The sequence below is a fragment of the Nelumbo nucifera genome, chromosome 4 (genome assembly GCF_055504915.1).
Source record: "Nelumbo nucifera cultivar China Antique chromosome 4, China Antique-T2T, whole genome shotgun sequence".
NCBI lineage: Eukaryota > Viridiplantae > Streptophyta > Magnoliopsida > Proteales > Nelumbonaceae > Nelumbo > Nelumbo nucifera.
Window position 1 is genome coordinate 34,885,896 of NC_142652.1, and position 14,752 is coordinate 34,900,647.

The 14,752-nt window shown below is 40.5% G+C and overlaps 1 protein-coding gene across 1 annotated transcript; it reads right to left on the reverse strand.

Annotated features, from left to right (window-relative positions):
• Positions 1-5,459: 5,459 nt before the first annotated feature.
• On the reverse strand, positions 5,460-6,128 carry LOC104607383 (uncharacterized). The gene has a single exon (XM_010273020.3). It carries the CDS (start codon positions 6,025-6,027, stop codon positions 5,632-5,634), a length of 396 nt encoding a protein of 131 aa, XP_010271322.2. The 5' UTR covers positions 6,028-6,128; the 3' UTR covers positions 5,460-5,631.
• Between the last annotated feature and the right edge of the window lie 8,624 nt (positions 6,129-14,752).

Sequence of the window (14,752 nt, forward strand, 5' to 3'; positions counted from 1 at the left end):
CAGGGGACTCCAAGTGATTCCTTATTGACTGTGACCACAGTTAAACTAGATGGAACTAATTATCTGGCATGGTCACAATCAGTAAAGATTCATGTTTGTAGTAGAGGAAAGTGGATATTCATTTCCGGGAGTAAGAAGGCTCCCCCAGAAGATGATCCATCCTACGAGAAGTGGATGCAAGAAAATTACATCGTCATTGGGTGGCTTGTGAACTCAATGCAGCCACAAATCAGCCAACACTACCTATGGATGAATTCAGCAAAAGAAATTTGGGACAGTGTTGCGGAAACCTATTCACAAAAACTCAATGTGGCCCGGGCATATAAATTGAGAAGTGATGTAAAGAATTTAAGGCAAGGGGAGAAACCTCTTGCTGTATATTTCTCAACCCTGAAGTCCCTATGGCAAGAGATTGACCTAATAGAAGCTGTAACTTGGGACACCACCAATGATGCAGAGACCTACAGAAAATTGGTTGAAAGGAACAAGGTATTTGAGTTCTTAACTGGACTAAACCCAGAATATGATATCACAAAACAGAATATTCTTTCCAAGGAGTGTGTCTCTTTCTCACAAGCTTATGCATTGGTGAGTAGTGAAGAGAGCAGAAGGGCTGTTCAGGTTCAAGGGGCTGATATTAATGATTACTTTGCCAATATGGGGATTAAACCCAAAGGGAATGCTGGAACTTCTGGTGGCATAGGAAAGAAAGAAGTTATATGTGAGTACTGCAAGAAGCCGAAGCACACCAAAGACAAGTGCTGGAAACTACATCCTAATCTTGTTCCCAGTCGGTTTCAGAAAAAGCATGATAGTAAAAGATAAGGAAGTGCCAATGTAGCTGCCGGGCCAGATAGTGAAGAAATGTCTGCTTCTGCACAGTTGGCAGCCATGAGAGCAGAATATGAAAAGTTTGGGAAGACGATCAGTCAGCTGAGTGATGTAACCTCTTCTTCCAACCCTTCAGGCAATCATTCTGCTGCTTCAGCATTTGCTCATTCAGGTATAAGGGCTTCTGCCAATCATGCTACCACTTCAAGTAATCTCAAGATCCCTTGGATTATTGACTCCAGTGCTTCTGACCATATGACCAATCTTTCTACCTTATTTGTTTCATATGACTTGCTTCCTGGACGTGATAAAATCACTTTAGCTGATGGTTCACTTGCCCCTATCTCTGGTAAGGGAACCATCAAGGCTACGGATTCCTTGTTCCTACCTTCTGCCTTTCATGTACCTAAACTAAATACAAATTTGTTGTCTGTAAGCAGTTTAACCAAGTCACTAAACTGTTGTGTAACATTCTTTCCTTCCTACTGTGTTTTTTAGGATCTGGAGTCTCAGAAGGTGATTGGGAGTGGCCATGAGGCGAACGGTGCACTGATCATCTTGGGAATGCTGCTCTTGGATTTGTTTCTTCAGAGTCTGTTAGTCGGATTATGTTGTGTCATCGTCGTTTTGGTCATCTATCTTTTTCTACCTTGAGTCATCTTTTCCCTGAACTGTTTAAGGGAATTAGTTTGTCTAGTCTTCATTGTGAGTCTTGTGAATTGTCAAAGTATTGTAGAAACAATTATCCTTTGAATAATAAAAGATCTACTTTTCCTTTTAATATTGTGCACTCTGATGTGTGGGGGCCTTACCACTTACCTTCCATGGGTGACTATAAATATTTTATCCTGTTTATTGATGATTTTTCTCAGTTCACTTGGATATTCCTGATGAAATCCCGTGATGAAGTTCCAAGACTTGTAAGACAATTCCATGAATTTGTTTTAACCCAATTTGATACTAGGATTAAAATTTTCAGATCTAACAATGCAAAAGAATACTTTGAGAAAAACATATACTGCTATCTCTCTGACATGGGGGTTATTCATCAAAGCTCATGTGCTAAGACCCCAGAACAGAATGGGTTGCTAGAGGAAAAATAGGCATATTGTTGAAGTTGCAAGAAGTATCTTATTTGCCTCACATGTTCCTACCAGGTTTTGGGGTGATGTTGTTCTTACTGCTACCTACCTTTAAACCGTATGCCATCCAGGGTTTTGGGGTTTAAGTCTCCCTTCAATTTTCTTCATCCAGACAATGACCTTTTTCCTATTCCTATTCGTGTCTTTGGCTGCACCTGTTATGTACATGTTCCAAGTGTCCAAAGGCATAAATTTGAACTCAAAGCTCAAAAGTGTATTTTCCTTGGTTATTCCCCCACACAGAAGGGTTATTGTTGTTTTGATCCAAAGTCTGGCAATCGGTATGTCTCAATGGATGTCACCTTTGATGAGCTTTCCCCCATTTATGGTTCCTCTCCAGAAGGACATTGTCCACAAGGGGAGGATTTATCACAGGTGTTTGCTCTTCCTCTTCCTGTCCCTGTTGAGTCTCTTGATATGTCTGCTTCTCCTTCAAATGCATCAAGGGTGGATCAGTCGTTCCATTCTCCTTGTCCCAGTACTCTACCTCCTTGTCCTATCCTCAATCCCAAGGTGTATCAAAGGTAAAGATCCAGAAATGTGCAGGTTGTTTCTCCTACAACACGAGCCTCATACACTTCTAGTCATAGAAGAGACAATAAGTACTATTTCAGCACCTTTGGATTCATCCTTCCCTGACCTTGATATTCCCATTGCTATTAGGAAAGGAAAACGGAAGTGCACTGCACACTGCATTTCCAAGCACCTTTCTTACAGTTTGCTTTCACCTCCATACTTTGCCTATCTCTCTTCTGTTGCTTCTCATCCTATTCCCAGGTCTGTGTCAGAAGCTCTTAAGATTCCAGAGTAGAGGGATGCTATGAGATCTGAAATCGATGCCCTATACAAGAATGACACATGGGAAGTGGTGGATTTGCTTGAAGGGAAGGATCCAGTCGGTTGCAAGTGGGTCTTTACTATCAAATACCGAGCTGATGACACTATTGAAAGGTACAAGGCCAGGCTGGTTGCAAAAGGCTATACATAGACATATGGGATTGGTTATTTAGAGACCTTTGCACCTGTTGCCAAGATGACATCTGTGAGGGTTCTTCTATCTTTAGCTACTCACTTTGACTGGCCCCTTTATCAATTGGATGTGAAGAATGCATTTCTGAATGGTGAACTACATGAGGAGGTTTATATGTCTTCCTCTAGGGATGTATGGAACTGATATGAAAGGGAAGGTATGCAGGCTGAAGAAATCTCTTTATGGACTAAAACAGTCCCCTAGAGCATGGTTTGAGAGATTTAGAACAACACTTGTTAACTTTGGTTATGTGCAGACACAGTCCGATCATACTCTTTTTGTGAAAAGGAGTGGACCTCTGGAAGTATACCTCATTGTATATGTAGATGATATTGTAGTGTTTGATAATGATGTTTCAGGAATTTATGATCTAAAATATTTTCTCCATACAGAATTTGAGATTAAAGATTTGGGGGACTTGAGATACTTTCTTGGTATAGAAGTGGTTCGATCCAAAGATGGGATTCTTATCTCCCCAAGGAAGTATGTTCTTGACTTGCTCTTCGAGGCTGGAAAGATGGGTGCTAGACCAGTTGCTACTCCTATTGATATGAGTCATAAACTCTTAGCCTCAGAAGGGACATTGTTAGAAGACAAAAGAATCTTTCATAGACTTCTTGGGAAACTTTTGTACCTATGCATGACTCGGCCAGATATTGCATATGCAGCCAGTTGCATTAGCCAATTCATGCATGCTCCTCGAGACACTCATATGGCAGCAACAGAGAGAATCCTATGTTATTTGAAGGGCTCCCCAGGAAAAGGTATTTTATTTGCCAAGCATGGTCATATGAAACTTGAAGCCTACACCGATGTTGACTGGGCCAGAAACATTGATGACAGAAGATCTACTTCTGGGTATTGCAGCTTGGTGGTTGGTAATGTTGTTTCTTGGAGAAGCAAAAAACAATCGGTTATTGCTCGATCTTCTGCTGAAGCAGAATACAGGGCCATGGCACATGGAGTTTCTGAATTATTATGGCTAAAATCATTGATGGAAGAACTTGGAGTTGAATATGACAAGCCAATGATGTTGTACTATGATAATCAGGTTGCCATCAACATTGCTCACAACCCAGTGCAACATGATAGAACCAAGCATATTGAAGTTGATCGACACTTCATTAGGGAAAAGGTCTCTTCGGGTGAAGTGTGTCTTCCTTTCATCGCATCTGAAGGACAGTTGGCAGATTTTCTCACCAAAGGCATTCCCAAGGCAAAACTTCAGCATGATACCAACAAGCTTGGCATGATTGACATCTATGCTCAGCTTGAGGGGGAGTGTAGAGAAGATGGGGGCCCATAGGTTGTTTATTTTTTCTTGTTATTTATGTTTCTTTTTTTGTAATGGGCCTTATTTTGAGCCCATCCTGTCGTAAATTCTTGTCCAACTAAGGGCCTCCTTGTAATTATTCAAATATATCTTAATAAAAGAGTGTTAGAGTACTGAGAGAGTTGAGGTTCGAAACTCTCATTCTCAGACCCTCATTGCTGAACTCTCAAGTTCTCCTCTCTTCAGTTTTCTTCATTTTTCATCGAAGAGAATGAATGCTTGGCTTTTATCACAATTGTTTGGTTGTGCCTTTCATAGAGCATGTATGCTTAAACCTGTGAAAATAACAAAGTATTATGCTGAATGTATGTTTTATTTGCTAGTGATGACTTGCCTATCCATCATTTTTGTTTTTACACTTGGATTTTGAGAGCCTTGTCACTGTAGGATACTAGAATGCTTGTCTGGACAAGGAATAGGTTCAGGGGCCCTCGTGGCTTTGTTTTCTGATCAGCTGAGGCGCATGGTGTCCTTCCAGATATTCAAATGGGTTCCAAGAATTGTCAATTTAATTCTCAAGAGGCCCTTTCTGCCAGGAATGTTGTATAAAGGCTCTAACAATTCATGGTCTTCCCTCCAGGCATGTACTTGCTTTACTGTCTTCATGTCTTGGGTTTGAATAGAAAATAAGAGAGATGATTTTAGTAACTTTCTGTTTCTCTCATTTGATATCAAACCAAGCATAGCCTTAACACCTTCAATTCCCCAGTCCCTTGCATGAATCTTTACGGATCAGTTTGATAAACCAAGGGTGCCCAATCTCAACTCTATCAAAAATAACCCATCCGAGCACTCACCATCTGTCTATTTACTTACACATCCATTGACACCCAAACGAGCATCGAATCATCTCAATCTTTTCTCTTTCCGCACAAGTTACCTACTCCTCAATTGACCATATACAAAGAAGGATACAACTCAAACTCAATCCTAAGAATTGTTTTTGATGAAGATTGTAAATTTTACAACCAGAAGAATAAATAAACAAATATCTTCAGTGATGAATTAACTATACTTGTAAAGGATTCATGGACTAAAACTAACAAGGCAACAAGGCCCCGACAACCACGAATAAAAGGGAAAGCCCCGGAATCACAGAAGAAAGAAATAACACCCATAAAGATTCATTAATGGATATCGTATTCATCAGAAACTGCGTATACAAATTAGATTAGAAACACGACACACCAACCAGAATATACAAACTATCTCCATGAGCATAACAGTTCTCAAGAAAAGCAAAGCCCCCAGAAGGGGGAAAAGGGCTTATGTAGAATTGAATTCCTTCTTGGGTATCATTCCTGGTGATTCCTCATCTTCTCAATGCGTTGGTGGAGCTGATCGAGACGAAGAACGAGATGGGTAATCGAGTAGAGGAGCCAGTAGAACACAAGAGCAGCTGCGATCAGCAGGGCATTGCGTTGGCTCTTCATGTTAGACTTCTGGTGACGAAAATGCTCGGTGGGAGTACAGGATTGACCCTCGCAAGCTGGGCGAGTCTCATACTTCCAGTAAATGTCCATTAACAGAAACAAGCAGAAGGGAATCACAGCGAGGAAAGGCTTGAGGAGGTTCTGAGTCACCGGGATGAGGCCCTTCCGGAGTCGGTCGATACCCGGCAGGGTCAGCAGAAGCAGCATGATGGCTTCCGCGGCTGCAGCGTAACCAAGCACGACCCACTCTAACGCCATTTCTGGCTTCCAAAAAGACTTAGCGGCAGCAGCAAATCTGAAGCTTGATCTTGGATTCTCAAACCGACAGAGACCAGGGTCAGGGATACACAGATAAAGATGAAGAAGGGAGTTTATAAAATGGAGTTGGACGGAAAAGGTTTGAGAAGAGGACCGACACATTACGCGCGCGAATTTTGTATGAAGTACACGTAACATCCCCAGCCCCAGGTGGCATTTGAAAAAGAGATTACGTTTTTGTTCCTACCGATTCTCATCGGCGCCCCAAAACACATCGAGTCCGGATCTGCTCCTTAGTCCTTACCGCCGGGCGCCTCACAGCGTCCTCACAAAACCTGAGGACGCCACGCGTCCCCAAAAACATGTGAGTCATGTTACACTCGAGGAGGAGCCCAACAGCCGTTTGGTCTCGAGCTCGAATCGTCTGTCCCCTCCAATAGAAAATCGCCATGCCACCTTTTGTACCTAAAACTTAAATTTAAACGGAGTTTCAGATTTAACGACCGTCTGTCCCCTCTCTCTTACCCACTTGCTTCTTTCTCCTTCTCCCCCTCTCTCCCTTTCTCTCTTTCCCAGTCTGCCATTTTACCCTCCCACGTCTGTACAGGTGAACCTGTAGATCTCCCAGTCCGTCATTTGCTCCATCGGCGATCGTTCTCACCATCTGAGAGCTAAGAGGATAGGTCTTCCATCCTCTCTGTATTGCTTCGAGAAGTAATCCTCCCTACACTGAGTGCTAGAACTGATAGCGTTCCAAACGTTGCTATCAGCAACAATCCTCCCTGAACCACAGCCACCCATTTTCGAAAATGAACCAGCAGCTGACAAACCCTAGAAGTTGTTGCTGCCTTTACTGAAGTTTGATCTCCTCAACCTTCTCATCTTTAAAGAGTTGATCTCCTTGTCTGACTTTCTCTCCGTCTTACCCTTGGAAACCATTAGCTTGGCAATGCTGCAGCAGCAAAACGGGCAGATTGGGGCAGGTAAGCATGTAGTCTGAATCATGCAATGCGCTCAAATCTGGTGGCCACAGTCTCTCACCTTGGTTGTAAAGACTTTGTCAAAGCAGATGCAAAAATATTCGGCTGGATGAGATGATTTTTTTTCCCGAGTGAATTATATTGCAATTTGCAAGTGCATTGGTTACTTGGGTTTCAGTTTCTTGATTTTTTCTTTCTCTTTTAACGTCTTGAAATTAAATTTCCAAAAGACAAGAGTCAAGGGTTTATCTTACCAAACTTTTATCCTATTTAGTATTACCGGATACCCAACAAACAGTTGCTCTGCTCTATGAATCTCCAACTGAGCAATTCTCTTGTGGATTTGCTAATTCCTACCAAACATTCAGGCGAGGAATAGTGCTGAGTTGATCGATATATAAACAAATCCTGAAATCCAAATTGAATATATGCTCAAATGAGCGATATTTTTTATTAAGTTGAAGAGTTTCTTTTGAAGAATAGCTATCTCTGTCTTCTATTAACACACTTTGTCAGTGTTTGATAACTTTGAAGAGGTTTGAATAGCTTCAATGACAACGTCTCCCCCCTCTTGTCAGAGAGAATATGGAGAGAGCTGCGGTTTCAATGGCGGTTCCGATGACAGTGGAGATTCAGGCACTGGTAGGGGCGGTTTGGTGCTGTGCAGGGACGGTGGGGAGGGAGGAGAATGAGAAGAGAAGATATAGGGAATGAAAAAAGAGACAGAAGCTGGAGCGTTAATTAGATTTCATAAAATCTGGAGTTCACTACCGTTAAGTCTGAATTCCGTCAGTTTAAAAGATAAGAGGGAGAGGGTGGCGTGTTCTATTTTAATTGGATGGGACAGAAAAATTTCTGTCTCTTGGAGACAGACAATTTGAGCCCTTTGGTCTCCATTCTATTACTCCCCATGCAAAACGGCGTTCTGTGTACCGGACGAGTGCACCCACCAATCACAAACGCCCACGTCAGTGTATTTAAAATTTATTAAATTTAACGGACGTTTAGCTGTTAGTTAAATAATTCAGTTGAACCGGACTCTTTTATAAGACCTATGTATACTATGCAGCGCCAACCACCTCCCCTTTCTCTTTCTATAAAGACCTTAAAACCATGGAAACTCGAACAATAGAGAAAGAAAAAAAAGAAGGAAAAAAAGTATTCCTCCCGACAAGGAGGAAGTAGAGTGGAGAGATTACGAAGCTACGACGAATGAAGAAACCCCTCTCTTTCTCTCTCCTGTCTTTCTTTGCTTCTTCTCTTTATTTTGCCTGGTATTTTGTACATTAACGTCGTACCAGAATTTCTAGGTTTTCTTTTGTTCGCTTCTTAATTACGAGAATTACTACCAGATGGGGACAGAGATTTTACGCCCTCAAGACTGTTTAATCGAATGCATGAGAGTATGCCTGGTGACCTTGCCTCGCCGTAAGCCTTACGCCGGTAACTGCAGATCTTGCTAGAGACAAGCCATCCAGCCTGAACCGTAGAGCCCTCGATTTCGAAGAAACCAATTGCAAGCTCTGATGATTCGAGACCATTGTCATCGTCATCCTCGTTGTCGAAGGGTTTGGTTATGGGACATGTGACCATCTTAAAGCGTGGCGAGACTCTTGAATCCAAGAGAAGGAATGAATATTCCGCTAACAAGACTGTAGTTTCGAGCGGGGAAGAGGATATGGGATGTGAATCTTCTGTTCTGCTGTTAGGGTATGTAAGTAAACCCCATCTACCACCTCCTTTGCCTCGTCCTTCATCTGCTCTATTATAATGAAAGGGGAGTGGGGGGAAGAAATTTGCAGGGGTTAGAGTTAGAGTTGGGACTGAGGAGTAGACATCTCGAGGTAGATAGGGTGAGTGGCTGGTTCCCGGAGGCGCATCGTTGTTGAGCAACTTACGAATGTGGGGCTTCATGGATGGATGAGTGGATTATTGGTGAGATTGGAAAGCGCGGTTTGCAGAGATAGAGGGAGTGAGAAGAATTGAGGGAACGAGAGACAACGTGAACAGAGAATCTTCAGATCTTGGCTTTATATAATTTGTTTGCTTTTGGATTTGAAAATTCAAGTCTGGACTCTGGAGAGAGAGAGAGAGAGAGAGAGAGCTACGACTGTTGTGGATGGAGATTGGATTAGAAAGAGAGGAGACAGAGACAAATTGACGATGAAGCTTTGATTTGGAGTGCATCTGGATGAAGTTGCGGCAGTTTGCAATTTGCAGTGCACCCGGGTTTGTAGAAAACAGGGAAACTACCTCCGGTTTTTGGGTTTGGCTGGTTCAATGCTTCACTTCCCTACTGTGGAAATGAAAGTGGAACTCGGCTTATGTGTTCATGATGCCGGTGGAACTGAAGAGGCATTTTCAGTGAACCACACGGGTGAGATTTGGCTTCATGGTCCTAGTGTTATGAAAGGTAAAAGGCAAAAAGGATGAGATCTCAGACCCATCCACACTCGCCGCCGGTGGCTTTTGCGTTCAGTGAGATCGTCGGTCGTAGGTGGATGCTTCTGGGCTAGGGGTTGGCAGAGGAAAGTATGGGAGGAAGAATAGTGTAAGGTGTGTTTTAAATTGTCTTTTTATGTCCGGTTCAACCGGATTCTTTAACTAACGGCTAAAAGTTAGTAAATTTTAAAGGGCTAATAGCATATGAGGGCAACTTTTGGGCTTTAATATCAATAAAAGTAATATATTTAAAAAATTTTTAAAAATGGGTTAATTTTTTAAAAATAATATCAATAAATGGCAAAAACAGTGTTCATCATCTTCTTCTTGCCATTTGTTCATCAAAGCCGTTGGCAGACGCTGCCTCCGCCTCTGGCAACGTTGCCGGAGGTGGCCGGAGACAGAGGCGGCGGCGGCGGCGCTGGTGGTCATTCCTTTGCCTGCCGCCACCGCCACCTCTGTCTCCACCCATCTCTGGCAATGTTGCCGAAGGCGGAGGTGGAGATGGGCGGAAGTGGCTGCATTGGACAAAAAAAACACCAATGGTGCCGCCGCCACCTCTGGCAACATTGCCGGAGGTGGGCGGCGGCGGACAGCGGCTCTGATGAACAAATGACAAAAGAAGAAGATGATGAATAGTGTTTTTGCCCTTTATTGATCTTATTTTTAAAAAGTTAACCCATTTTTGAAATTATTTTAAATATATTACTTTTTTTTATATTAAACCCCAAAAGTTGCCCTTATATGCTATTACCCCAATTTTAAACACATCGACGTGGGCGTTTGTGATTGGCGGGTGCACTCTTCCAATGCACCCATGGTTGCATAGAATGCAGCCTCATTCAAAACTTCTAATTTTCTTTCTCTATTCCCGCTCAAAAGAGTTCACATCTTGTGGGGTGCCCCACAATGCCCCACAGCACATCTCCACCTTGTATTAGGAGCATCTCCCGATGATGTTTCATCATCTCCTCTGCTTGTTATTGGGAGATGTTTCCAATACAAGGTAGGGATGTGCAGTGGGGGATTCTGGGGCACAGATGTGAACTCCGCTCAAAGCCCTTTGCCTCTCCTCTTTTTTCTATGATAATAAAAATATGAAACCCTAGCACCCTCCACTGGTTGCAATGCTATCCTAGTGACAGGCGATCTCATCGGTGACAATACGAGGATTAAAATCCTAGCTCCCTTCGGTCCTCTTTTCTCTCCAGCAATGATCCCCTAACTCTCTCTCATTCCATTCGTTGTAGTTCTCTCCCCAACGACTAGGGATCTCACCCGAAAGAAAAGAAACCGATGAACAAACATCAATGACTCACACCGGGTAGATAAAAACTTGTAGACACTGGCCAGGGATCTCATGAACCGAGTAAAAATCATAGTCCAATAAGAAGCAAAGGCAAAATAGCTAAACTTGGTAATGGTTATCGGTGATAGTAGCATGCATGTGAAAAAACAAAAAAAAAAAACCAGTGAAGGGATCCCTCGTATTGTTGCCAGTGTCTATTATTGAAGGTGAAATTGTCGACCGTTGGGCGGAGCATTGCAATTGGTGGAGGGCACTAGGTTTCATACTGTCATTGTTGGAGAGAAAAGAGGAGAAGCAAGGGGCTTTGTGCGGGAGAAGAAAATTGGAAGTTTCAAATGGGGGGAGCGGAGACCTAATGAGAAATGTTGTATGTTTATCAAAAACATCCTAATTCAATGAATGGCGGCCCCATAGAGAATTGTGGATTTATAAGTAGGTATGTCAATGGGTTGGGTTAAACAATAAATCCACCTTGACTCATTAGGATCGGGTTTATTTTAGTGTAGGTCGGGTTAGGGTCAAGGTCTTAAAAGGCTAAAGGCATAATTGAGGCATAATGGCTCAAAAAGGTGAGGCATAAGCCTCGAAGTCTAAGAAAAAATTAGGGAAATTTCCTTATTAGTACCTTGTACTTTGGGCCTAGTGCCACTTTGGTCCCCGAACTTTAAAATGCGACAATTTAGTATCCAAACTTTTAAAACGTGCCAATTTAGTACCTATCATTAACTAGTTGTTTTAAGTGATATTTGAAAAGACACAAATGCCCTTTGAGTGCCATCTAATTCTCTTTATCAATGTTGATAAGAAATGAATAGTCCCAAATCCTTGCTTATTCTATTCAAGAAAGTTGGGATAATGTCTTAAATAGGAGAGGCAAAGATTTAGGACTATTCATTTCCTATCAATGTTGGATGGTTGATAAAGAGAATTAGATGACACTCGAAGGGCATTTGTGTCTTTTCAAATGCCACTTAACGGCTAGTTAATGAATTGGTTAATAGTAGGTACTAGATTGGTATATTTTGGAAATTCAGGTATTGAATTGTTGCATTTTAAAGTTCGGAGACCAAAATGGCACTAGGCCCAAAGTACATGGTACTAATCGAGAATTTTTTTAAAAAAATTAATTAAAGTTTGTAAATGATGAAAATAACATATAATACACCAAATTAAAATGATATAAGGTACATATATCCATAAACTAGAAGTTTATAAGCAATAGTTTTGGCATTTAAGCATTAAATAAAATAATAACTAATCAATTAACAGTTATAAACATTTTACATTTCATGTAAAAAGCAATTTAGAAGAAAGTAAACATATGAACAATTATCTAAAAGTCACCATGACTTTTTGGCATTTTTCTTAAACTCACCACAACTTTTGAAAATGTCCAAGGAGCCCCATGCTAGTAACTTGTCACTAAGGTGGCGTTTGATTGCACTTTTTAGATGTCTGAATCTAAAAATGCTTTTCAGACACCACCTTTGTTTGGTGTTGCATCTGAAATAGGGTTTGAAAACTTTTTTCAAATCTGAAATTTTTAAACTCAAGTTCGTTACTTAATGCGTTCAGATGCGTTTCAGACATGGCCAAAAGTCAAAACTACCCCTCCCCATTTGACCTCTCTTTCTCGTCTTCATTACATCTCTCTCTCTGCCCTATCTTCCACCACCACCGCTGCAACTTGCAGCGACAGTTCTCTCTCCCCACACTGTCTTCTTGCCACCGCCGCTACAAGTTGCAGCAACGGCTCTCTCTCTTGTAGTGACGGTTCTCTCTCTCTCTTGTCTTCCCACCACCGCCATCGCCGTTACAACATGTAGTAGCGGTGGTTCGGTGAGTATAATAATATTTTCAATAATTATTAATTATTTTAATATTTTTTATTAAACATTAATTATTTTTATTAAATTTATGTGTTTTAGTTATTAATTATTATTTATTTTTATTAACTAGTATTTTTTAATTATTTCATTAATTTATAAAAATGATTTTAATTTTTATTTGTGTAAATTATTAATTTATTATTTTTTATTTATATTGTTTCAATATTATTTTGAGGTTGAAAATTATTTTTTATGAGATAATGTAAATTGAAGTCAACATTTCCAAATAGTATGTTCTAGGGGTAAAATAATAAAATCAGTAAATTCATATGGTAAAGGGTTGATCCAACACAAACAAACTTATAGATTCAGATCCTCTAAAAAGTAGAAAAGCATATATGTCTCTTTTCAGATTTCATACACTTTTAATATCTTTTTAACTTTCAAATCTGAATTTTCAAATTTATCAAACACCACCTAAGAGAATAATAGATGTTGTTAGATTTCCATTTTACCCCATCACTAATTTTTAGAACTTTGAACTTTTCCAAAAATGTTGTTGTCATATTTGACCCAAAACCCTATTCGTTTCAAACCTTATCAAAGCAAAGCAACCAATGGAAATTAGATTGCCTGAGGAGAAGATAGGCATTGCTGCATCTTCGAATGTTGCCCGAGGATAAGAAGACAACCACCCCTGCTTCTTGGAACATTGCTTGAGGAGAAGAAGACAACCATTGCTGCATTTTCGAACTCTGTTTTAGCGTCTGTTTGGCACCAATGCCAATATGTTTAGAACTGTTTTTTCCATAAAAAACGGTGCTCCAAACCATGCCTTGGGAATTAAGAAGGTGTGATTTGGAGAAATGCCGAATTTGACGTTTTCTCAGATTGTAGCTCATTGCTGCCAACGAAGACGTGATGTGGCAGTGACATGGACTTCCTATAATGGGTTCCAGTGCTGAAAACAGATATGGAGAACTGGTACCAAACATAAAGTATTGTTATTGCTTCAGAAAATGTTCTACCTGACAGCAACATTTCCAAATAAAAAATAAAAAAAAAGACTGTTTTCTCAAAAAACGATGCTTCCAACCCACACATCAGCAGCATCGTGATGTATCTGCAGCGTCGATGCCAAACATATACTTAAGCAGTAGTTTTGCCAACTGTCACTGAGAGAACCAACTCTTGATTCTTCATTTGCCTACCTCTTGATTCTATCAAAAATAGAAGTTATACAGGTAGAGAAGAGTGAGGAGAGAATAGCTTAGAAGTGAGAAGTGAATTTAAAGAAACAAAAAGGTTTCAGCTCAAATTACCCATTAACATGAGATTCCTTGTTTGTCAAATTCTTAGTTCTATCCGAAATAGAGATTTACATTATTATCAAGATGAAAAATCCTTGTCCCCCAATCTCATCATTCTACCTGACACATGGATCAATTTCAGAAGAAAAGAAAACCTTTGAAAGAACTTCATTGACTAGGGTGTTGGCGAATGAAGATCAGATATGAATGCCTATACATGTAAGAAGCGGATAGAACTAAGAATACAAACATAGGTTGCTCTAATACTAAATCTGAGTTGTTTAGTTAGATCTAGGTATAATATCTCCAAGACTCACACTCTTGGATGCTATTAGATGCAAGGTACACAGGTTCATCAAGTCAGTAATTGAAACCAGTTCCTTGAACACCATTAATTGAAACGTAGTATGGAGAAATTTAGTGATAGAGGCTCTGCAAAGCAGCTGTAACAGATCCAGTTTAGGTGCGACTCGAAAAAGGCTCTCTACTTGATAAGTTATAACCATGAAACAATATTAGCTTGTTTTTGAATGTTTTACCATTGTTGGGTGAATTTAAAATGAAGTAAACCAGAAGACCCTTCCATTCAATTTCTTGGGTTTTATTCAAGGGTTATAAAAGTGTGCATATCAGAAATAGATCGAAAAAAGTAAAATCATAACCTTCTGATGGTGTTTTACTAGATTTTTTTTTTTTTAAGTTTTTCTTCAAGTACTTTCAAGCAGTACCACTTAGACAGCAAAATGTGGGCAATCAAGGGTAGTTTAGTCATTAAAATTGCATTAATGCTGATGCGAACAATTTCCGTGTTAATGGTCACTTGGGTGAATCTAACGGAAGGTGAGTTTTGGACAA